General features: G+C 44.0%; 1 protein-coding gene across 1 annotated transcript in view; it reads left to right on the top strand.

Annotated features, from left to right (window-relative positions):
• The window catches only part of LOC146869641 (sialidase-1-like), a 121,107-nt gene that overhangs the window by 10,941 nt on the left and 83,289 nt on the right, over positions 1-26,877 (top strand). The window contains exon 2 of the mRNA XM_085609010.1: positions 23,661-23,859. Coding sequence (XP_085465136.1) covers positions 23,661-23,859 — 199 coding nt within the window. The remainder of the gene's footprint in view (positions 1-23,660; positions 23,860-26,877) is intronic.

Here is a 26,877-nt window from a genome sequence, read left to right as displayed (position 1 = left end):
ATGTATGATTCTTTATAGCACATACCTCCTCTACAGTTTCATTCTTCTTAGTATTTTGTCTAACTGTTTGCATCCAACTTTCAGACTGTTCTACAGCTTTTGCATTAGCTATAGCTTCAGATAAACAAGGATCACCCAAAACCCACAAGTTCTCTTGTATTTTTTTGTTCCTCACATGCACAATAATTTGGTCCCTAATCATCTCATCAGCCATCACTCAGAACTTGCAATGAACACATAAAGATCTCAAAGAGGTTAAAAAATCATCAAACGATTCATCCTCCTTCTGTGCCCTAGTATAAAATTTAAATCTGTTCAAAGCAATGCTGGTGGTTGGCTTAAAACGCTTTTCCAGTCTTTGTAAAGCTTCGTTATACACATTCAAATTTTCTTCCCCTAACTGTGGTAAAACTTGTGGTAAAGCTCTGAAAATGTCTTGTCCTTCTGATCCTAAACAGTGCAATAAGATGCTTTTTTTCCTCTCTGCCCCCATACGTTCTCCGTCTATTGCCTTCATGTACGTCAGAAACTCCTCCTTCCACCTTGTCCATGGTAATGGTGGATCTCCCTTACTTTGTAAGAATTTTGCTGGTGGATCAAACTGCATTGTGTCTTATGTTCCGATAACCAGTTCCTCTCTGATGTTGATAGTTCCTTTTTTCCCTTTTTGGACTGAAATTCAAATGCAACTGTATATTTCCGACTTCCACCGAGAAAGTAAGTCACTCAACTAAAAAAAAATTGTATCAATATTTGCTTACACTCCCATTACACTGAGTGTATAAATACTTTAAGCTCTGTAATTCTGTTAAAAATTTAAAAAATAAATAAATAACTAAAGCAAAATGATGAATTCACAGTTTCAAAAAAAATTGTAGCACCAAATATCTTTTCCCTTTACAGTTTATAATGTAGATGTAACTTCCATAACCATGTTATCCAAACGACAAAGGCAAAAAATAAATATATGCACATCTGTTCCCCACCTTAACTTGATAGCGCTGATCTTCCTTTCTTTATGCACCAAACTGCTTCATCGCGCTACTCGTTATGCGCCTTGCCGCTCTTGTTTACCCTTTTGTGTACTGGTTGCTTAGCAACCCTTGGCTCCACTGCGCGTTGCACGTTTGACTGCGTGTTACGCTCTAACGCTTTGATGCTCCTCCTAACGTTGCCTCTTACGGCGCCCCACACGTCATTGAACGTCTTGACGAAGACGCCCGTCAAGATGACACACCTCGCAGCCTCCCCGAGCGCGCACCTTCCTTCGTTACCTCCTCCTCACGGTGCTAGGATACGGCCCACGCTCCAGGCTCCTTGGATACACGGTAAACTTGTTTACTTTTGAAATCGTATACTTCTCGCTTTACAAATGAACGTCGCTCCCATCGGTAAATAACTTAATGATCGTGAATTCTCCCATCTGGGTTTTCTTCTTTTCCTTCCTTTACTTGAATTCCGTGGTAACGATAAAATATGTAATTCCACAACCACATGACCAAAAAAAAAAAATCCTTGCTCTTGTAGGTTCTCAATCTCTCCGTCCCCGTGCTGCTACTGACAGGAGAGTATCCCAGCTCGTCGCCAATATTAAGATCCAAACACTGATAGCCTTCTGATAAGTTTATTCCAACAGCACGGCAGTATGTCCTTCCAGGTGAAGGCTTCCCCAGTAACTGATTACACAGGCATACATAAACAATTCCAATACAGAACCTAGAATGCATTGTACATGCTAATCAAGCGCATAAAAAAAGTGCATGCACTTAAAGCTATATACACAAACTATAACAGTAATCTAAGCGCACTGTTGTTAGTGTAAGTGCAATATATTACATTCAGAAACCCCCGGAGTCCAAGTGCAAGAGCTTGGAAACAGCCAAAGCTTGAAAACATCCTTCAACAAGAGGATGCACCTTTTCACCTACTCTTAATGGGGTGCCGGATGTCTGACATCTTAAACAGTGCGCCAAGCAATTATTTCCACAGACTGTAAAGAGTAAATTAAGTATTCGCTTTCAAAACCTAAGGATAGTTACTTACAATAATGTTATTGACATTGAATTGAAGAAGTAGGAATGTTCATAATATAATGTTTAATGGCAGCATGTAAACTCAACGTGTTATTTTATAGCGCGTGGGATACAAAGTCAGCATGAAGTCGGCTTTCTCCACTATAATTTACGTTTAAAGAACTCGTGTACGAGTTACGTCCAGAGCTCAAACTCACGAAGTTTATTTATGTAAATGTTTTATGTTCAAAGAGAGGGTCGGGTGCGTTGCCACAGAAACCGACACTACGTCATCAGCCGGTGCTGTGCTGCTCTAGACACTCTGGATCGACATGCGTGTATGTGGGCCGGCCAGGCTGCACGAGATCTCGCGATCTATTGTGACCCCCACTAGGCTTCGAGCATGCGCTGGATTATTTCTGCTGCATATTATTAGCAGTCTGCATGGGATTCTCACATTCACTTGATCCCCGGCCAGCGGTGGATCCCCAGCTCGCACCCGTCCCTTACAGCATGCATCGAATGCCCAGACTGGACTAGATCTCTGGTCTGCACTTCAATCCGTGGCCGACTCTGACGTCCCAGAATCTGCTGGATCCAGATCGAGTCTGCCTCCGGCCTTTACTCCTTCCCCTATCTGCCTTTACTCCTTCCCCTATCTGCCTTTACTCCTTCTCCTATCTGCAATCTCTCCAAATCCTGCTCTACAATAGATTTCAATCCTGCCCTAAAATCCCGGCTGGCATCAGATCCATAATCTGCCCGGTGGGTGATCATGTGCTGCATGGCTAAACACTTACAAGGTCTCAAAGGCTAAGGCCTATTGGCTATGCCAGTGCTTGTTTATACATGGCTCGTATATTTTGGCTGTTCAGTGTACTTATGTAGTTTCTAAATACAATATATTCTGTGGAAAAAAACAATGGTAAAATGATGTTATAGGTAAGTGTTGCAAGGGGAGACGTGAGCTTACTTTATAAAACCCCAATACCACTCAAATGTAACCGTTCTAGTTTAATGACCTAACTATAATTTATGCCCATCATGCACTGCGTGTTTGCATTGATGACATCACTCAAGTTTCCACCTGGCCTTTAGATAATGCAACTTGTATTTCGCAGCCAATTAGGACCCTGATGGAGGGGACAGAAATGTCCAACCACGGACGACAACCATCTCTACCTAATAACTTAATCCATCCAGGCCAAATTAAAGGCAAATTAAGGGTGTACCTGGGAGAAATAACTAGCAAATGTAAGGTTTTGCTTTAGAAAAACACGTCACTTATCAGTGTTGTTTCTCATGGAAATATTAATGGTTATACTTCCCAAATCATAACTTTATTTTAACTGTGGAAGTTTGTTAGTAAATTTTGTTTATAATCGAAACTTTAGCTGTTGAGGTGGGGCTCATGCGTCCACAAAGGTAGCAATATTGCTTTAGCTATGGCACCATAGAAATACATATATTGATAATGGTACTTGCATAGGTAGATCAAGGCATGGCACAAGATATACGTTTTATAAAGCGCAAAACAATCAGAACACTGTATGGTAAAGGTACAGTCCGTAACTTAAAAAGGCTTATTCTGGAGGAAGCCGGAAATGAACTTCATGCACAGTCCCTGTATATCAAAGGTCATGTTACATGTTTGGATTATGGTTCCCCAGGGAACGCATCATGATTCCATGGCTGCGTTGAACTTACTGTGCGTAAGGGGTTGAGTTACTTGCTGCCTGTCCATGTAATAATCTCCCTCTGGGTTTATTCCGCTGTCAGCCTACCCTTCATTTTAGGTCACAGCGACCAAGAACCAGATGTTAAGGACAGGGCTCACTCTATCAAGATAGATGGAGGCCGCCAAATACCATCAAAACCTGAGATTTGTCGCTTACGTATCTGTTAGAATTTGTTTGCTTCGATTGAGCCCTCTGAGTGACCAGATGATGTCCTGGTGATAAAACCAGGGGTCACCAGATCGGACTAACTGTCTGCAAAATTGAACAAAACCCTCCTTCTATTTTGAGGAGAACTCCGACCTGTCCTTCAGAAATGATTTAGCGTATTCAACATTTGGAATCCTTTACTCTGCCCGATTTACCACCATTTAGGAGTGTGTTGTCTCCATTATTTCATTAGAATCCTTGCCAACTCCTCCGCGTGTCCCCCTGTGTCTTTGATTGTTCCAGAGCAGTGGGAGTCGGAGATCCAAGGGCGGGCAGTCCTGCGTGTCCTTCTACCTTTGTGGGAACTTTCATATGCAGTGACTTTTTAACTTTTTCATAAACAAGATTCCGATCACCTTTCCTGCCATGCTCCCGTGTTTCCTCATAACTTAAACCTTATTTTCTACCCCCACTGCCAACTTGGAAAGAAGGCCATGTGGTGCGCTGACTTTATGCTTCCTAGAAGGCCGAGGTTACTACATGTAAGCAGCATTTACTATGTGTTAACCCAACCATCCATTGCCCAGTCAGCCACCTCCTTTGGCCTTGTATTTCTGCCGCTGCCATGTCCATTTTAGTCTTCTCTTCAATTTTCTTTACTCCTTCCCACAGCGCTTGTGTTTTGCTTCTTGGCGCTGGACAGATCTACAGTTCACGCAGTTGTGGGAAGGATTAGAGCGAATGAATTTGAGCAAAACTCTAGAATGGCCAGGAGCAAGCCGGTGGAAGGAACTGTCTGCGATGGTATTCACTCTGTAGATTTGGAAATACATCTTGCACTGATAAGTTTGATAGGTCTGCAGCAGGTGCTAATTACTTACTAACTTTAATTCATGTGAATATGTGTTAAAAGCTGTGAGTGAAACAAGCAAGCTTGAGGAAAAGAGATGCATTTAAGATAATAATATTAACTATCCATCCCAATGCCACAGGAGTGGAGGAGGAAACATCCAGACATTAGCAAGGCCACTCAAGAGAAATGTCCGGCTATGAGCTGCCTTTCACTGGAAGCACACTCTCTTTGGGGAGCAAAGAGTGAAAACCAGAGATAGAGTGCAAGCCAAGTCATGGAATGACTGAAGAGAAGGAATAACCTTGTCCGAATGAAGCGCGATCAAGAGATGAACTGGCAGACAGAGGAGGAGCACAGAATACGGCATGAAAAGCAGGAAAGTGATTCATGAAAAGAGTTGAGTGAGACTGAGTGACAGTGAGGCAGTGAAAGTATGGGCAACAAAATGAGAGGAGCAGAGGGGTGGTAAGAGGAGAATAAAGAAACATGCATTGGCAATCCTAGTAGGCCTGGCTTTAATGTGCCGCACATAGGCACACCGCTCACCTTGTCCTCACGTGGGCAGAGTCTTGTACCATCGGTGTACTGGGAATAGAACCTAGAGCTGCAAAAGACAGATGTCTGCTCGGATGTGATGGAACATCGGTGTAGCCAAAAGTGCTTTAACCCCTGCATAGTAACCTATGTTCATTTTGCACAATTAGATAATCTAGGCAAGATTGCATTCCTATAATCCAGAGGCGATGAGATAGCTGCTTGAATCATCAACCATCTCCTTTTCAATTTAGAGACCATAAAGAATTTTCCTTCAGTTCGTAAAAAGAGTAAAGTGTACCAGCATTGATGATCACATGTCTCAATTTTTGCTCATAGTAGCAGGGGCATGGGGGTGAGCCAGAAGCCAGCGATTACTAACAGGAGGTCTAAGTCAAAGAACCTCGGCTGTATCTGCATTCAACTTCAAAAGGTTCATTGTCATCCAGTGTCATGACTGCCGAGAACAAGACGCCGAGATCGGATCCAACATGGCGACCAGCTATCGCGCATGCGCGACAGCGTCAGGCCAGTAGAAAAGCCTGACGTCCGATGGTCTCGAGGCTTTGCGTTCTAGTGTTGCCCCGCAGGCGTGTCTTGCACTTCCTGTTTCCGTTTCGGACTTCAAATCACTTACGCCTTCTGGCGTTCTGTACCTCGGACCTCAGTTCTTCGGACGAATCGTTATATAGCTGTCTTCCTTCCTCACAGCTATATTATTTCAGATCTCTGTTTTTTCGGGAATCTTCCCTGTTTTTTCCTGTTGTGTAGTTTCCTACACGCAAGGTATCGTGAACATACCTCTGACCCCCTGTTTTGTTAGAGGCTTATGCGGGTTGTGGAGTGCTCCGCCCGCCTTACCGGATATCTTCCCGTGGGCCGGCCGGGCGCTTCCACTCCCGCCTCCGATTTCCCTGGGGCACATACGGCTGGTCAAAGAGCGCTCCGCCGCCTCATCGGATCATTCAACGACAGGCGACGGACTTTTCCTGTATGAGAAGCCGGTAACGGGGTATTGGGACTTTGGGGGTAATAAGTAATATAATCTCACCACTATCTGCTTTTCTGTGTTTTAGGACATACTCTAGTAGACGAGAAGGGACTCCTCAAAGCTTGCGCTTCCCCCAACTCTACTATCTCTGTGCCTATCCTGTCTATTGTACGGAACCTCCTTCACAGTCGTCTATGTTTTGGGAGCTAGGTATTCACTAATAGACTCCATTCCTATCAGGTTGATTAAGGCTTAGTCTCCCCTTTCCTTTGGATACTCACTCTGTCTTTGTACTCTTTCAGATACACTGTCCACAGTCCCCCTGATATACAGAAGAAGCGATACACTGTCCACAGTCCCTCTGATATACAGAAGAAGCAAAGACTGCAGCTCCAGGGGTTTTTACCCCTCCTTCCTTGTTTTGTTTCCCTTCTTTCCCCTATTACCTATGCCCTCTAGGGTTTGATAGAGGCATTAGGTGGTGGTGGAAGGTCGGGACCTGGCAACAACTTCGCTGAACTCCGCGGCGCTCCTGCAGAATTGTTTTCCGGTAAGATCCTTACAGAACGCGAAGCCCAAGTAGTATATTCTGCCTGAGCGCCATGGACATTCAACAGGTGACACTAGCAGACCTAGCTAACATGATTGGGAATCTACAGGTAGAGACTCAGGCATTGGCTACTCGGGTTAACGCCATACAGAGGGAGAGACATGGGGAAGGCAGTTCTAGGGACCCCACGCAGGTAATATATGTTACCACTCCTCCGTCTATCCCTCTTGCTCCACCCGAAAGGTTTTCTGGTGATTCATCCAAGTTTGCGGCATTCATCAGTCAGTGTCAGCTGCATTTCACATGTAAGGCTCATTGTTTTCCCACTGACCAAGCGAAGGTGGCTTTTGTAATTTCTTATTTAGGGGGATCTGCAGCCAATTGGGCGATTCCATTAATTGAAAGGGACGACCCTTTGTTACAAGATTATGGGGCTTTCAAAGAGGAATTAAAAAAATTATTCGACAAACATACCCATACCCAATCTGCGCATACGGAATTACTCTCCCTAAAGCAAGGGGCTACTGATCTTGCTTCCTATATCACTTCCTTCCAACGGTTGGTGGTTGAGGCAGGTTGGACGGAGGAGAAACGCAGCACTCTGTTCATTAGAGGACTTAGAGATGAGATTAAAGATGCTTTATCCCAGATCGTGGATCTTCCCAGCTCATGTAAAGAACTCATTGATTTAGTGGTCAAGATAGATCATCGCATACAAGAACGTAAGAGGGAAAGAGGAAAGACAGATGTTTGGGTAGTCACCGTAAGAGAAAAGAGACCTGACCCCACCCCTGGTGTAGATGAAGGGGAACCCTTGCAGATGGGTACCTTGAGAGGACCGTTAACACCAGAAGAAAGACGTCGACGGCGTGAAAATCGGTTATGTCTGTATTGCGGTAAAGCGGAACATTTTCTTAAGACTTGTCCTACCAAGCCCATGCAGACAAAGAGGTCGGAAAACTAGGAAGCCTGGAGCCCTGTGAGACGAGGACTCCGGGTTATTCTGGTTTGAGTGTCTCTTCTTCCGACCAGAGTACGACTTCTTCTGGTCATGTCTTTGCTCCAGCCGAACTGTTCTGGGAGCGGGGAAAGGCCAAGATTCAAATCATGATTGATTCAGGAGCTTCTGGGAATTTTATGGATAGGGCGTGGGCTCAGGAACATCATATTCAAACCCAAGAGAAAGGTTACGGAGAGACCGTAACTACCATTGATGGGAGTGTATTAAAATCGGGGCCCATCACGCACAAGACAGAATCCATTACAGTTCTCCTCGAACCAGATCACGTAGAGCAGATAGAATTCGATCTGATACAGTCTCCTCAGTTTCCGATTTTATTGGGTCTACCTTGGTTGAGGTTCCATAATCCCCTCATTGACTGGCATAAGGCAACATTACAGTTTAGACCGGAGTGCTGCAAAGCACATACCCTAGCTTCCAGTCAGACTACTAATGAGAAGGACACGGAGGAAAAAGAAGTGCTGCCTGAGGTGTATCAAGACCTAAGAACCATCTTTGACCCAAAAGAGGCCACTTCTTTACCCCCTCACAGACCATTTGATTGTAGAATAGATCTACAGGCAGGAGCCAAATTACCTTTCAGTAGGGTTTACTCCCTGACTGAGAAGGAAAATCTCTACCTACGGGAATATTTGGACACTATGTTAGCTCTGGGTTTTATTCGTCCTTCCAAATCTCCTGCTTCCTCTTCTCTGTTCTTTATACCCAAACGTGAGGGTGGTCTACGCTGTTGCATAGACTATAGAGCCTTAAACAAGATCACAATCAAGAACAGGTACCCTCTCCCACTCATCTCCTCTCTCCTTGATAGAGTAAGAGATGCCCAAGTCTTTACGAAATTGGACTTGCGTGGGGCGTACCATTTGGTGCGGGTTGTAGAGGGAGATGAGTGGAAGACTGCTTTTTGTACCAAGTACGGGTTTTTTGAATATCTTGTAATGCCCTTTGGGCTTTGCAATGCCCCCTCAGCTTTTCAATTTTTCATCAACGAAGTACTGAAGGAGATGCTAGACAAATTTGTTATAGCATAGATCGATGATTTGTTGATTTACTCCTCGTCCCCACAGGAACACATACTCCACGTGAGACCGGTATTGGAACGACTGCAGGACAATCATTTGTATTGTAAACTGGAGAAATGTACATTTCATGTGCAAACGGTCCCCTTCTTGGGTTTTATCATCTCGCCCCAGGGGTTAAGCATGGATCCACATAAAGTGGATGCCATTCATCGATGGCCGGCTCCCCAGAAGGTAAAAGACATTCAAAGCTTCATAGGCTTCGCCAACTTTTATAGGCGGTTCATTAAAGGCTTTTCAGGGTTGGTGGCGCCTATTACAAGATTGTTAAAGAAGGGGACTCCCTTTGTGTGGACAAACGAAGCTGACAAGGCATTCCACGCTTTGAAGAAGGCGTTCACCCAAGCTCCGGTACTACGACACCCGGATCCTGGTTACCCGTTTGTGTTAGAAGCGGACGCTTCACAAGCAGCGGTAGGAGGGGTGCTATCTCAGGCAGACAAAACCACAGGGGAATTGCACCCGGTGGCCTTTTTTTCCCACAAACTAACACCAGCGGAATTGAATTATGCTGTGGGGGATAAGGAACTATTGGCAATTAAAAAAGCTTTTGAGGAGTGGAGGCAGTATTTGCTGGGCGCTAGACACATAGTGACCGTGTATACGGACCACCGTAATTTGCAGTTCTTAAAATCTGCCAAGGCCTTGTCCATGAGACAGTTACGTTGGGCACAATTCTTTATTGAGTACGATTTCATGATTCAATACCGTGCAGGAAGAAAGAATGGCAAGGCAGATGCATTGTCTAGACTAGGGTTTGACCTTCCAGAAGAACGGGTAGAACCACCCCTTATTATCCCTCAGAACAAGATCGTGGGAGGGACTTCTGAAGAAGAGTTCCTCACGAAGGTAAAGACAGAGCAACAGACTGTGAAGGGACAAGAACTGTTAGTCTATGGAACACAGTTTGAAAGCAGGAATTGCTTACGTCCAAGGGGGAATAGTTCTGACAACCTCAGAACTGCAAAAACAAGCGTTGGAATGGTGTTATGCACACCCCTTGGCCGGACATCCTGGGATTAAGAAGACCATTGAAATTTTAAAGAGGTGGTTTTGGTGGCCAACTTTAGGAAAGGATGCTGAGCACTATGTAAAGACATGCCATGTGTGCGCTCAAAGTAAGGTATCCCATCCGAATCCCACAGGGTTGCTTCAACCATTGCCCACACCTCCTCTCCCATGGCACACTGTCTCTTGATTTTATTGTAGAATTACCACCCACTTCCAAAGGAAATAACACTCTGTTGGTGGTAGTGGACTTGTTTACAAAGACAGTGCATTTCATCCCTCTAAAGGGTCTCCCTACTGCTGCAGAGCTCGCCACTGTTTTCCTACAGCATGTGGTTAAATTACGCGGTTTTCCCTCTGTGGTGATTTCGGATAGGGGTACCCAGTTTGTTTCCCGGTTCTGGAGAAAACTATGCTCCCTTCTGCAGATTGACGTGAGGCGGTCATCTAGTCACCACCCGCAGACTGATGGTCAGACTGAGAGGGTAAACCAATGTTTTGAACAGTATATACGAAGTCAATCATTACACTCACGTACAGAATGGGATAAGATGGTGTGGGTAGCAGAATTCACGTACAATAACAGTCAACACACATCCACCAAGTACACTCCTTTCTTCTGTTCATATGGTTTCCATCCTAAAGCCTTTCTCTCTACCACTACATCAGATTGCACCGCCCCGGCAGTCAGTGAGTTCATTCAGGACATTCAAAACATACACCAACTCACACAGACCAATTTAAACCAAGCTAAGGCCAGCTACAAAAGAGGGGCTGATCTCCATCGGCAAGCAGAACCGTTGTATAAACCAGGAGACGAGGTATGGTTATCCTCCAAATACATACCCCTACGGGGTCCTTGTAAATTCAAGCCAAAGTTCCTTGGACCATACAAAATCACAAGAGTGATAAACCCTGTAGCTATGGAACTGAAGCTTCCGGTGACTGTAAAAGTGCACCCAGTATTTCACGTATCCCTGTTAAAACCTGTGGAACCTGGCGCTCGTCTCCCTACGACTCCGGCTCCAGTGTTAGTGAACGGAGACGAAGAATACGAAGTGAAAGCCATTATTGACTCCAGAAGGAGTAGATGCCATTTGCAGTATTTAATACATTGGAAAGGTTACGGGGTGGAAGAACGCACCTGGGAACCTGCCAGTCAAGTACATTCCCCTCGATTGGTGTGTCTGTTTCACAGTAGATACCCTCACAAGCCCAAACCTGTGGGGGGTGTTCTGGGGGGAGTGTACTGTCATGACTGCCGAGAACAAGACGCCGAGATCGGATCCAACATGGCGACCAGCTATCGCGCATGCGCGACAGCGTCAGGCCAGTAGAAAAGCCTGACGTCCGATGGTCTCGAGGCTTCGCGTTCTAGTGTTGCCCCGCAGGCGTTTCTTGCACTTCCTGTTTCCGTTTCGGACTTCAAATCACTTACGCCTTCTGGCGTTCTGTACCTCGGGCCTCAGTTCTTCGGACGAATCGTTATATAGCTGTCTTCCTTCCTCACAGCTATATTATTTCAGAGCTCTGTTTTTTCGGGAATCTTCCCTGTTTTTTCCTGTTGTGTAGTTTCCTACACGCAAGGTATCGTGAACATACCTCTGACCCCCTGTTTTGTTAGAGGCTTATGCGGGTTGTGGAGTGCTCCGCCCGCCTTACCGGATATCTTCCCGTGGGCCGGCCGGGCGCTTCCACTCCCGCCTCTGATTTCCCTGGAGCACATACGGCTGGTCAAAGAGCGCTCTGCCCGCCTTACCGGATCATTCCCGTGGGCCGGCCGGGCGCAATAACTCTTCTCGCAAAGACCCTGGAACTCGCTTCATCACCCTTCCTGGGATACTACGGACTAATGTGAAGTACTCTCCTTACAGACCTGCTGAGACCCTAATTCAACGACAGGCGACGGACTTTTTCTGTATGAGAAGCCGGTAACGGGGTATTGGGACTTTGGGGGTAATAAGTAATATCTCACCACTATCTGCTTTTCTGTGTTTTAGGACATACTCTAGTAGACGAGAAGGGACTCCTCAAAGCTTGCGCTTTCCCCAACTCTACTATCTCTGTGCCTGTGCCTATCCTGTCTATTGTACGGAACCTACTTCACAGTCATCTATGTTTTGGGAGCTAGGTATTCACTAATAGACTCCATTCCTATCAGGTTGATTAAGGCTTAGTCTCCCCTTTCCTTTGGATACTCACTCTGTCTTTTTACTCTTTCAGATACACTGGCCACAGTCCCCCTGATATACAGAAGAAGCAAAGACTGCAGCTCCAGGGACTTTTACCCCTTCTTCCTTGTTTTGTTTCCCTTCTTTCCCCTATTACCTATGCCCTCTAGGGTTTGATAGAGGCATTAGGTGGTGGTGGAAGGTTGGGACCTGGCAACAACTTCGCTGAACTCCGCGGCGCTCCTGCAGAATTGTTTTCCGGTAAGATCCTTACATCCAGCAACTGAAAAAAGACATTCTCAAAGTTAAAGTAGAAAGTCAAAGGTCCTACCATCCTGTTGCATCAGGAATAGATTATCAGCAGCATGGTTTCAAAAAGTGAATCCCCAGGAAGGAACTGAAGTAACTAAAGGGGTTGTTTGAATGTTAAATATTTCCACATAGTACACAAATTCTTCCCCCCAAAAATAATGTCCAGTGTTTTTACTAATGAAATGGAAAAGTAATTAGTTAAATACTACACGTACAAATGTACACAATGAGAACAAGACCTCTCCTGCACCACTTGAACTAGAGGTCTGTGTCAGACATTCTTCTTTTGGTAAGCAATGGAGAAGGGTTTGAAGAAATGCGGTATGCGATGGCGCCCACTTGTATGTACGTAAGTTTTATAGTGGTATCAAATTCTAACGGTGCCACACGCAGAGGGAAAAAACTCTAAACCCCCTAAATCGACCGGAGTCTGATAAATTACAAGCAGGTGGCCTGTGCACACGCAGTCTATATGTTACAGCATAGGTACATCACGTAATGGAGAAAACAGTCAGATAATAATAACAGCAACATTAGTCCAGTATGACGTATCTCTCTTGATTTAATGCAGATCCGATGCCCAGCCAACACGTGTTTCGTCCGAGTGTGAACCCACAACTTCTTCAAGGCTACAGAGACGTATAATAACAATGTGTAAAACACTGTTGCCAATTCTATCACAAAACAGAGCAGAGCGGACGAAAACTGTGACTCTAGTGTACCAATCCCCAAGTGACAAGGCCATTCACAACGTAAACCTAAAAAGTATAATATCAACAGATTCTTTACATGATCACCACAGTGCCGGTACGGTGTCAGTGTGAGGCAGGAAATGTTTATTAAGACAACATCTTATCTAAATAAAGACAAGGAACAAAGTCGCTACATGGGTGTGTATAGTCTATGTACTACCATGTACAATTATTTCACATGATTCATTGGCCAGTAAAGACTGGTCTGCATTTCGCCATATATGCATCATGTTTAAATAAACTGACAAAAACATTAAGTCAACAGGCGACATTTCGTCAGTAAACCGAATATAAGCCATGGTACACGAATAGGGGAGAGAAGGTAGATGTAAAGGAATAGAAGCAGAAAAGGGAAAGATGCAATAAGTGTGACATGTATAGTCTCATCAATGATCATATGCCTCAGTCATAGGCAGATAAGGACGATGCAAAGACTTCTTACCTATAGGGCTGACGGAAAAGGAAGAGTAATCTGTAATTACAAAACGTAAGGGAACCTAGTGAGTCAGCACACCAACTAGAAACCTGTAAAGTACATGTCAAACAACTAAGGAGGTAACCGACTCACCTCTCCGCCGGTTGTAATTCCGTCCCGGCTGTACGGGATAAGTAACTGTGAAGGGAATGCTTGATTTTAAGATGGTGGTAAGTACCACAAAAAGTATATTCCTATAAGAAAATGGACAGAACAGTACATATCAGGACGGTGGGCCACGTTCATAGTCTGAGATAAATGGCCAAAGCAACAGTGGCGCACATTATAAACTCAAATATCGTAACTGAAGGAAGGGGAGTCGCCACTGCAATAGAATCGTGGGAAGTAATATAAAATGGAGTGTCATCGGTACGGATAGGGAGCCCAAAAATGTGGGTGAAACTAGCCCTCGAGGATACCATTTTAATACATAAACGAGAGAACGATTTCTGAGCAGCAGTAGAACAACCGATAACGGATACATGACGCCGGCACGGTGCCCGTGTGAAGGCTTAAACATTACAAGTGATATGTGACGCGTGATATGTATACACGACAGTTCCATAACAACGTTAAAAAGTCCGTACTAAATGTAAATTAAACCAAAGAACATAAGGAATCCGTGAACGAAGAAATACCTTACAGGCGTGTACGCCGGGAGTAGCAAGTGCGCTGTGACAGCCTTAGCAAACCAGAAGTGAATGCCGCTGTTGGTCTGGTCTACAAGTACCCGTGACGTGAGAGCTAGACCGTCAAGTGTATTTCCGGTGAGCAGGCTGGAAGTGAGTAATCGGAAAGAAGGATAAAGAGTTGTAATAAATCCAGAGAGACTGTAAATAACACCTACGATATATCTACAGACTATGTCCAAATATCTAGGAACCCAGGTTTTATGCTTGACCTCTCTTGCCGCCCCCCTTTTCATGCATATCCTGTGATGAGTGGGTCTATTTTAGGCAGTTACAGTAGTTTCATTTTATATCTAATCTTTTTTTATGTTTGTTTAGTGACATTATAAACTTACGAGGGGTTTCTAAAACCTCCACTCCTCTCCCCATATTTTTCTTTCACTTCCTTTAAATCACTGAAATGTTTTCTCTTCTTCACTCCTTTTTAGGTCTCGCTAGCGTTGCAGCGCGAAGAGCTGCCGCCAACAAGAACTATTGTTACCGTGATACCTCTCAAGGGAGACAGACCGGGGCACACGCAGCGATCGGGGTCTGTGGACGCGCTTCTGAGAAGCGCAGACGCTCACGCCCCCAAGCGCGCGCGCGCCACGCTCCGCCGACCGCCGGGCTTGTTTTATTTACGAGCTGATTTAGATCTGCAAGTAAAAAGAAACTTGCAACTTAAAGACGATAACTGTCTCTTAATTAATGTGCCTTTTTTTCTGACCTTGTAAATTGACTGACTGACAAAGCAGGATGGCGTGTGAATAAATAATCATTACTTAAGTATATATACAAACCGTCTCTTATAGTAAATTGCTTTGTGTGTGAGATTTTTAGCTTCGCAGCTAGAAGATGAAGGTGGGATTTGTTAAAGATTATTTAAAAAGTAACAACATTTTTATAGTCTTCAATGACACAGAAAAAGACACACCTTATTACCCTGCTGTTTATTTTTCTAAAATTGTAATTGTGCTCTCAATGGAAAAAGGAGAAGTTAGTGTTTATTTCCACAAAATGTTTAACTAGTGCTTTATTTCTAAAATGTAACATAGCACAGGCTACCGTGGCTCAGTCAGTCACAGGTCAAGCTAAGCCGGACATCCTTCTGTGGCTTTCGAAGGCAACAGCTTGTTGCAGGGGCTCGCATATTCCATTCCTATTTTGAAAGCTCCTTCTGAAAGTTTGGATGCACATTAATTTAATTAGGTGTTTGCATGTGAAAATGAGAAGTACTTGCCTCTCGTAGTTGTCTCACCAGTCCACAGGCCCGCAAAAAGTGCGAAATAAATACTATAATGTTGTTGGGATAAGAAGGGAGTGGATTAAAAATGAGAGGTTGACTATCGGTTGTGAGGCTGGATGTCAGATGTGAGAGTGGATGTCAGATTTGAAATTGACTGCCAGCCGTGAATTCCGAGTGAAAGTCTGGGTGAGGCTGAGATAATCAACAGGAGATGAGTGTGAATAGGTGTGAGCATATGTGTGTGTGTGTGTGTGTGTGTGTATGGGTGGAGAAGTGAGTGGAAAAGGGTGTGATAGAACTTTAGCGGAAATGTGAGGAAGGTTGAATGACCCTGGATCGGATATCCAAATACCTTAATTAACCTTTTTAAGTTGCTTCTTGTATTTTTTTTTTCGTTTTTAAGCCCTACAAATAATAGGTTTTACTATTATTGCTCAGTTAACTAAACTGCAAAGGATGGGAAGGCTGAGTCGACATCGCCGGTATTCTCTTTTTGTGACCGAAAAGCCGTTTGGTGTTTTACTTAATTTTTTCATCCTTGGTGTGCCTGGCTCGTGGTGTTTGATTGCCTTGCCATTGATACGTGGCATTTATTCTTTTCCATATCTTCATTTTCACCATATATTTTATGTCGTTAAAAACTCCTCTTACCGTATTTGTTGTGCAGGAATCCATCGCATCATCTAAGTTACTCTTCTGTGTTGGGTAGACCAGTCACTGCTGTAATCTGTGTGTTAGTTGTGTCAAAGGTTTGAATGTTTGCATAGCTGAGTCAGTTTCTCATCGTTGGAGGTTGGCTGCATTTCTATCTTTGAATGTAGGGGGGCATTTCCTTGCGTATTCTCAGTTGTATACACTGACCATATTGTATTATGATATGGCAATGGGAGGAGAGAACCTGTCTTGTGACTAGTGAGGGCAGGTTGCAGGACTCGTGATATGTTTCTCATGTTGTACAGGAACTGTTTGGAATTTGTAGCTTATTTCGTACCTTTAGTAGGTTCTGAAGGCAAAAAACAACTTTTCGAAACATTAAATTGATAGTATTGGGCTAATTGAATGTATGCTCTTTTTATTTGTCACTTTGATGTGTCGCACCTGATTGCATATACTTTTTTTCAATGGTGAATGGTGTTTCCTTGGGGTGGAGTGACATGTAATCTAAAAATGCACCACTTTTAATAAAAAAAAAATTATGGTGTGATATGTAAATGTTCACAGCATTGGGGTGAAGGGGTTTTATGCTGGTATTGAGGAGCACTAAACTGTTCAGGAGGATAAGAGCATACAAAATATTTTAACCCCCTTATTGAGATCTGTACAGTAAAAGACTACTTTTGACTCTATACTGACTAATAACATTAGACATTAGGTGGGACCACAGCCTGATACTGGATTAGTCTAGATTTGAGCGGTGCTAAAATTTGAGCAACCAGATGCCAGTTTGACTAGTCGGTGGGTGAGGCTAATGGTGGTAGTGCTGCTGGCCATGCAGAAAGTGGGTCATGGTGCTGCTGTCATTTGGTGTGCTGGTCAGCAGATGCAAACAGTTTGGGAGGTGGGAAACCAGAGGCCGGGTCCGGATTGTCAAGTGGGCAGTGCCAATCAAAGTGTGTGGACAATGGTGCAGTCTGGGGTTTTCAAGTTGATGTTACTTGCCTTGAACCTTCTTCACAGCTACTTAATTTGGATTTCCTGGATCAATGAGTGTGTTATCAGTTGTAATTTCCTCATGAATCCAGCAAGCTTATTTTATTGTGGGGAACACCATTGCACTGCAGAAGCAAAGCATTCACTTGGAAGTAATGTGTTGTTCACTTATAGGCTGATTTTGATCTGGTATCTGTGTCTGTAGTACGATCTTGTTTGAATTGATGCAGCGACAAAGGTGTGAAGAAGACTGTTGCTGTTTGGGCATATGAGACTCCAATGTTATTGATCTATTTAGCTTTTTCCAGTTAGGGATTTGTGCTCAACGGTGATAACTAGAGACCTGCTTGAGGGGGGTAGCGTGCGCCTTGCACAAGCAAAGATAGATGGCTAGGGGAGTAAAGAAGGGGGACTAGAGAGAGGAGCTGACCGCTGCCCATTGGTTGCGGGCATTATCTGTTCCTGCAGGCCATTGATGTGGTAGAGGCCCAAGCTGGAAGAAGTTATCTCTAAATAGTTTGGTTGGATATTTTCTCCCTACGGCTGTGTGAGACACGACCCTTTAGACATTTTCTGAGGAGTTATAGTCTACAATGCCATATTAGGCTAAATACAAGTGGTGTTCCTGTTTAGACTTTAAACTTGTTGGTAAGTTTAAGACATGAGTCTTTGGGAGAGTAGGTGGCCTAACTGCTAGGGCGGTTGACCTCGAATCTGAGGAACTGGGTTCGAGTCTCGGCAATGACGCTGAACATCCTGTGACTCTGAGCAAATCACTTAATCTTCCTGTGCCTAACAAAAATGAATGTGTCCTCATGTAATGCAACTGGTGCTATGTAAAGCCTCTGATACCCGATTCGGGTCAAGTTCACGCTATATAAAACTTTGTAAAATAAAAGAATGAGTGAGCTAGTCACCTGGGAACTGGGTAGACTCCTTGGCCTTCCTGTTTATGTTCAATGAGCCACTGGTCTCAAACACCTTCCACCATCCTCTGATTCTTCTGCTAACATACACTGGAAGACTCATAACCTGTTTTTAGCCCTGAAAACTTAAAAATTCTGCTCATGTGGTAGTCATTTATCGATTACTTTGACCGTCTTAGCTGGCGTTCCTTAGTCATCGCTTGCCCTGATCGGGACAGTTTTTCAATCTATAGCCTGTCACATTTATAACAAATAGAAGATTTGACATTTCACCCGTGCCAAAATAACTTTAATGTCTCCCAATACACGCCAGAACTCAGTTTAAAATTTGCTGTCTCACGCACAAGGCTGTACATTTAGTGACCTCACCTTATCAGCAGCAAGTGTTGTATTTATTTGCTCGTTCCTTTGTTTCCCTTTTTGCTAGGCAGTCCGGTTGCATTTTGTCGTTGTAGAGGAACCCAGTAGTACTTTACATCTGAAAGTTATTATTAAAATATGTAAACCACACTAACGCCTTTCTGGTCCAGCAACGCTATAGAACAATGGAGAATAAATTAATAAAAATGCCTGAAATTTGTCTGTGGGCCTGCTATTGTGCCGGATTCCTCCATCAGCTTTGTGTTTTGGAATCTGGGGCAGACCATTTTCAGTCTGGCAGATAATATTTAACATATGGAGTATATAAAGTGCACTGCTCTTGGGACGCTAAATCTCCACTGTTGCACTGTGGGACATTACATTATAAATGTAAGTAATATAAATAAGTAAAGGATAAGTGTTAATTAAGAAATAGAGGAGCAGTAACTTAATTAAACATGACGTAATCACCCCATATATATAGTGGTGGTGATATCGTGTCCCGGGGTGTGGTGGCAACTGATATATTGATATACTGGCAATTTTTATATTTTCTCATTTTACAGAGCCCAAGTGATTGTTCTAGTGTGGATGTTGTTCAAGGAGGTTGACGTAGATATTTGCAAGTCTACTTGTGTCTGAGTTACAGTGTCAACCTTGGGGCATTTATCTTGGAGTGTCTGTATAGTTTGGGGGTAATCTGGGTTGCCTTAAGTGGAAGATGATGTGCGTGGTCATGATATCCACCTAGCTAGAGAAGGGCACTAGTTAAGTTGAGCCCAGTGTCTTGGCATGTTGTGGAAAAGACCATGATTCATTAGAGATGGGCTCTTAGATGAAGGGCTTTGGTCTTGAGATGTTTCATTCAAACCAGCTTTGTATGAATTTTAGAGTTCAAGATTTTCATCCCAAAAAGACTCCTCTCTAAGCTTATCTTGGTGTCATCCAAGTATGGTTGGAAAGCGAGACTGACTTGTCAAAGAAGGGTCAAGAGAAGAAGCCTGTTGCTACTGTACAATGGTTTGAAAGGGGCTAGCCCTATGAGTCACCATAAGTGAATGTTACTGTTCAGGAGAATTGTAGTAGCTCCCATTCATTGTTCTAGATTTCCCAGGTAGGAACCTAGGGGGAGAGAATATCAGGCCGTTACATGGCAGAAGGAGCTTTGTTCATAACCAATGAGGTATGAGAGTAGGTTTGTTTTAGCGACCAGGTGTTTTTATTTTTTTGGCATACCTGAAGTGTTCAGCATTTGGCTAAGTTCTTTTTGAGCAATGTAGGTATCTAAAATCTAGCCAGCAACTATCAAAACGAGCATTTGCTATGCAATAGGTCTCGCATTTACGCGAGTTTAAGCTATTGGCATTGTAAATGACAATGCCTTTTATTTATGTTTTTTAAACAAAAATAAAAGGCATTTTTATTTGCAATGTCAAAAGCTCAAACCTGCGTGAAAGCGAGACCTATTGCATTGCAAATGCTTGTTAGATCTGGCTTGACAGCACAGCGGTTGCCTAACCTTATATGATCAACAGAAGAGAGCTTTAAAAAACGCTACTGAGAGAGGGGCTTTGGCTTCACCCACAGGTTGAACTTCTTGCCAACTGCATTTAATTGGGCAGACGTTTTGCGATTCTACTGAAAGAAGCTGCTTTGATTGCACACATTATTTTCAATGCGGTAGGCCTGAGTTGGTTATGGTGACAAGCCAAGATCAAGGCTTTACGCCTGAATGAGTCACTGGGAAAAGTTATGTCAGATGTGTTAGTTATGACAAACACCATAGTCCTGCCTTGTTCGTTGAGAAAAAAAACATTTTAAAGCCAAAAGGCCTTCATGGGTGGATTGCTATTGCACTGTGTTAAAGCCTACATGCAACTATTTTGTGACATGGATTCCCATATATTACAGTAACAGGCAAGGGTTGCGATTCTCGCCTCTAACAAGCCCTGTTTTTTTGGAATTTAATTGTATTGAGGCCTGGCTTGAAAGCACTCAATGCATGTGAACACCACAAAAAGAGCTGCAAGAAGAGGTCCTAAGAGAGAGGCTGTGGCTTTGCCCACATGTTGATTTTATCGAAAATAATTTAATTGAAAAATAATTGTGTTAGTCCACCTAGAAAAGTAGTGCCGCTGCTCATGAATGATAGGAACATTGCTAAAAAAGACCCCAGTAAAATACAGTGGGAAGGGATTTTTGCATTGTGTAATGCAATCCTTCTACCAATACAGCGGGATGGTTCACACCGTGAACATTATAGAAAGAGGTTTTGCACTGCCTGTAGTAGGCCTCTCATTTTACATTGTGAGCAAGTTGACAAACCTGTTGACTTGACCTTTTTCCTTGTGAAAAGCCTCGTGATTCCCAATAGGCCCATATAAAAGGATTAGAGCCTGCTAGCGCTCAAATTATCACACGCTACTCCAGATTACGGGGCAAACTACCTTTATAGGGTTAGTTTTCCCCTTTGATCTTTCTTTACAGTGAGTGATCTATACCATATTTAACCTGTGATGCCCTTAAAGGGGTGGCTATAATTTATAATTCCACCTGAAAATATTTGTCATGTGGAGTACGGTATTTAGTTTGCATTAAAGTAATTTTCATTTTTAAAGACAAAAAATATTAGTTTGACACCGACTTATTGTTGCATTGCTCAGTTCTAGGCTTCTAACAGACAGCTAGTCCCAGAGTCATCTATGGACTGCTCTGCCTCATTACTTTGAGAGTTGCATTTTGCATCTTGAACTTTTTTACGAATAGAATAGGAAGGGGGGTTTACATTGTGAACTCTCCGACAACATAAAAGAGGAAAGGGTTTACATTGAGAACGCCACTGTAGTAACTACAGTAGGACCTCCTTGGGGAACATATGGAGGCGCTATACAATATTTAACACCAAGAGCTGAGAGGAGTAATTCGCTCACTACACACACTCAAGGCTTTCACAAATGTGGCTGTTGTGGGGGTCTGTAGGTGGACGGCACATGACACCAAAACATTTCGTGGCCCTGACCGGAGAGAATATCAGATCAAGCAGAACATAAACTGTACGACGTGATTTGTTGTATACATTATTGTGTGCAAATGTCGTATGCAATATGTGGGCAGTACGATTCGGATGCTTTAAGATCGCATCAGCGAACATGCTAGAGCACTGAAGCAAAGTGATATCGGATACTCAATGGCCACTCATGCAAGTGGCTGCAGCAGACAGGGCCCATATAAACAATTGACGTTCTTTGGAGTAGAACAGATCCCACCTCATCCCAGGGGCGGGGACAGGGAATTGACCCTGCGTCGTGCAGAAGCCACCTGGATAATGCGTCTTAAAGCGGTTGAGCTAGGACTCAACACAGACCATGAGCTACAATTCTTCCTAGGTAATTAGATGGGGCATGTTTCGCCAGCCCAAGACAACATGTGTACTGATTCACATAACTACATATGTTACATAGCCATTACTGATATCCATTGTACATAAGGCAATGTACATACGCACTGATGTGTACACATGATTATCATGCCACCTTTACTTTATGTGTAGCCATTCACTTTTACATTGTACCTAATTGCTCTACTGAACTGTATTAGTTTTGTACTCTCTGGCATGTTCTGGTAAACACTATTTGTTAAATGTATCCCTCTTATGAGTTGACTATTACTAAACTATGAAACTGTGATCACTAAGGATTGCATCAGACATAATGTTATCAGCGCAAGTGTATTAGGACTACTATGTTATCGCTATACTGTCGTTATCGTTATGCCTCTCCTTTCACTCTACTATATCACTGCTACTGTGACTCTCTCCCCGCCTTGGGGACTGCTTCATGGTACCATTTTCGTCAGTATTGTGGCGGTTACCGTGTATCGGAGAATATATTAACTTTCTCCTGCTCCCACTTTTAGTAGTTCTGATGCAGTGTCCTATTCGATACATATGGGTTGTTTATAAGCTCTTTCCCTCCCTATGTAGGAGTTCCATACTGATGAGTGGGACCGGATTATAAGCCGCCCGGCCATGTAAATTACGAGACCAGGTTGTTTCATATGAACCCACAGGTATTCCAGCCTTGACCCGGGCTAGGACTTGTTAATCTTGGGTATCCTCGGCCTTTTTTGTCACTCTAGCGGTGTTGGTATGCATAAGGGGTGCAGTACCTTGCGTTCTTTCTACATCCACTGGCTGGGTGCTTTTGCGCTTTGAACCATGTCATTAGTAATAGCGCGCCTTGAGTAGTAGTAGTGACGCTTATTGATTCATTTATTATTATTTCTTTTCATTATTTACGTTTCACTTTTCAATTCCAGTCACGTTTGTATAAATAGCTTGGAGGTTATATTTTAACCTTCCACTAACTCACGCAACCTTGCGGATTCTCCTCCTTTTACATCACTGTCTGGGCAAATAAGGGACAGAACACAGCGCAATAATAAAAATAAAAACAAAGGTTTTAAGAGTTCATTTTAGCGTTATTATTTTTGTAGATTATATCCCCGTCCTGAGGAAGCCATAAAGAAAGTGGAGGCTGAAACGCGAACGCGTCGACACTTTGATAAAGGAGGAGTCCACCTTGCTGTGGAATAAATACATGAGTTGCATTGGCATTACAAATTTAGATGAAGTACTTATATCTTTGTGTTGCTGATAGGACTACCTTCTGATGTAGCACTAGGCAATGTGAAGTGCACACATGTTTTATGGAATAAGCTTATAGGGGAAAGGATTTTTGATTGAGTTATTTTACACATGAGTTTGTATATATGTGTTGTAGTGTAAAAGAACAAAATTGTTTTGTATTTGATGTATTGATTGTGTGTATTGCGGTACACTATGTGTTTGGATGTTCACCGATGGATACTTGTGCCTGCATTATAATTATTTAAATTTGCCAGAAGAAATTGACTTTTTGCCAAGGTAATTAATAAACTCTTGTGCAGAAATTAAATATGATCTATCCCTCCATATCATTTGTACATATACCACTGTGTACATGTAGGCACCTGCTCCTGCGGACTGTGGTACTGAGCACCAAGAGACTTTTTTGGTGAACGTTGCCCTTTATGAAATGATAAAAAATAAAGATGATGGCAGCACTGCCTGCCTGTGGAAGTAGCAGCTCTTGAAGGTCTTAACACTCATGTTTTTGATCCCACCAGGAACAGGTGAATCCTCTGATCGTGAGCGAGCAGCTGCTGTGGATCTCAGGCAAGAAGATTGCGAATGTGGACACTTACCGGATCCCTCTAATTACATACACCCCGCGCGGGCACCTGCTGGCTTTCTCCGAGGCACGTAAAGATGGTGCCTACGACGAAGGTCCCAAGTTCCTGGCCATGCGCCGCTCCATAGATAAAGGTGAGCGCGTGAGGAAGTGGACTGGAGTGAGTATGGTGGTCGACTGTTGTGGGATACAGTGAATCTAGCTGGCTTTCAAGTAAGTAGACAGGATATGGCCCAACGGCTAGAGTGGCTGACCACGGAAGCCGAGGAACTGGGTTCGACTCTCGGCAAGGATGCGCAACATACTGTGATCCTGAGTAAATCACTTAATCTCCCTGGGACTAACAAAATGAATGTGTCCGTTTGTAACGGAACTGGTGCTTGTGTAAAGCGCTCTCAGTGCTGCCAAGTACCACGCATCAGGTGTTAGACTTGGGCATTTCAGTGTGGTGGTCCGCAACACAGCACTGAAATGCAAAGTCACGCATTATAGCACCTTCTGAGGTGTCAAGACATAGCTCTGCTTATGCACCATTACTAAAATTTGGAATGGCAGTGCGAGGCGCAGTGTTCCCGGCAGGCTTAGGAGTTGGCTCAGGCTGCTCGCAGGCAGCTCTAGCTTCTATGGTAACAATGTAATAGTTATGACACAGCCACACTCGTTAATTAGGCCGTGGGTCGTCCTGCAGTCCGCGGCTCGTGCAGAGCGAGGGGTTAGTTTAGTTGGTTGGCCGCTACCAATGCAGCAGCACAGGCAGCTCACCAGAAATCTAAATGAATCTTATCCTGCGACCGAACCCACCCGACCGTCACCCCACCGGCGGCGGCCAGTTGAGAATGACTTAACTGACCGCAGTGCTGCTGGTCGGTTTGGAATCCAGCTCAATAGCCCACCACCAGAGCAGCACACCACAATCCAGCTTGTGCACAGGTGAGCTGTCCTGAATGCAGCCCGCCCGCCCAGCATTCTGCGGCCCGCGGGAGAATCGGGAGTCGTACTCGTTAGGGTGACCAACTGTCCATAAATTTCACGGACCGTCCGTAATTTGTACCTCACATCTGTTGTCCGTGAGGATCCCCTTTACAGATGCCTTTTGTCCGTAATTTTGGGTATTGCAGGGAACAGCACTTATCCCTGCAAGAAGCCTCAGACCCCGATGGGCCCGCCTGGCACTCCTCTGAGCACAAGAGCAGCCTACCCGCCCATTGTCATTCTGTGTGCTGGCTGATTGCCACATACAGAATGACAATGGGCCAGTCTGGGCTGCCAAGCATGTGGTGGGCCTCCCCCAGCCTCTGTCTAGGGCAAGGCATTCGTTCAAACAGAAGAAATGTGCAAGAACACCAGTGCTGCTAGGTGAGAATCCACGTCAAGAAAACAAGCTGGTGAAAGCAGTTAAATATAAGGGGCTAGAGTTCCATTCACAGTCTTGCCATTTTAAAACTGATGCATTTTCAATATTATATTCAAGGAAGCCATGATTGCTACTTTTTTAATTTTATGCAACTAACAACGCCAACAGTTCAGGCTTGTTGCAGGTGTAATGTTACTTGTTGTTATATATCTGGAAACAATGACAGAAGAGGCAAAATACCAATCAGGTGGTACACTAGACTAAGAACAGATTTTTAGCTTGGGTGTTTTAAGCCATGCCCTTAATTACATCGAACACCCCCTTTGGAGAGACCCCCAGTTTTTTCATCCCACATAAAGTCTTGGAAACAACACCATGTCAGTCACCTCATGGCCTGGCACTGTGCATCCTGCATGACTCATGACTCAGATTGCCAATATACAGGGGTATAGTGAGCCCTCCCCCACCAAACCCCTTGCGTTAGGAACCACAGCAGGGTGAAATTCTTGATGGGTCTCTTCTAGTCTGCAACTCTGCAGACAAAGGCTTAGCTCATAATTAATATGAAAAGGTGGGTGAGTGAGTGAGTGAGTAAGTGAAGTGAAGGGATGGGTGGATGGCTGGATAGATTAGTGAAAGGGTGAATGGATGAATGGATGGGTGACAATGGAAATGAGACAGAGAGGATGGATGGATGGATAAGAGAAAAGGTAAAAAAATGGATGTACGGGTGAAAGGGTAGATGGGGAAAGGGTAGATGGATTGGTGGATGGATGTGTGAAAGGATGGATGGATGAGTGAATGGGTGAATGATGGGCGAGTGAATGGGTTGATGGATGAGTGGATTGATGAATTGATAAGTGAGGGTGAATGGATGGACGGATGAGTGAGAGGGTGGATGTAAGCATGGATGAGTGAGTAAAAGGGTGGGTAGATGGACAAAAGGATGGATAGATGAGTGAAGGAGTGAAAGGGTGGATGGATGAGAGTCAATGGATAGAATCTTGAGTGGATGAGTAGATGATGAGTAGATGGATGGGTGGAAGGAAGGATGGCTAAGTGAAAGGGTCGATGGAGAGAGAGAAAGGGAGGATGGATGGATGAATGAATGGGTGGAAGGATGAGTGACAGGGTGGATGGCTGGATGGGTGAAAAGCTAAAAGGCTGGATGGGTGAAAGGCTAAAAGGCTGTATGGATGAGTGGAAGAGTGGATGGATGAGTGTACCAACGGATAGGGTGAAACGAACGAACGAAGGATTGATGGATAATGGATGGATGAGTGAAATGTTGGATGGTTACATGATGGATAGGTTTGCAAATGATTAAATATGTTTGGATATGGATGGGCTTAATTATATTCTATTGTGCGACCTCTTCTGATGTGTCTGTAAACGTACCTTTCGTCCCGAAGTTTTGTCCTGAATTTAGACCTTCTGTCCTGAATTTGTCCTGAATTTTGACCCTTTTTCCCGAATTTTTACATTCACTGTCTTGAATGTGCACCCATGACAGTTGGTCCCCCTAGTACTCATGACAGCGGCCATGAGCGGCCCTATCTAAATTGCCCCCCTTACCAGCTTTAAATAGCAGCAAAGAGTAAGAGGAGTGAGGTATTCTCCCCTTTTTGTTTTGTAAATCATGTCACTGTGATGCAGCCGGTAATTGTTATTATTATTATTATTATTAAGGATTTGTAGAGCGCCTGGTGACCCGAAGGCATCCCCGCGCTGTGAACTGTAGGATGGCTCAGAAGGGGGAGGGTGGAGTTGGACTCACTAATTGGGGAATAGCAGCGTT

Source organism: Triturus cristatus, chromosome 1_1 (genome assembly GCF_964204655.1).
Source record: "Triturus cristatus chromosome 1_1, aTriCri1.1, whole genome shotgun sequence".
Classification (NCBI taxonomy): Eukaryota; Metazoa; Chordata; class Amphibia; order Caudata; family Salamandridae; genus Triturus; species Triturus cristatus.
The sequence above is the reverse complement of the archived record's forward strand: the minus strand, read 5'-3'. Positions and strand labels throughout refer to the sequence as shown.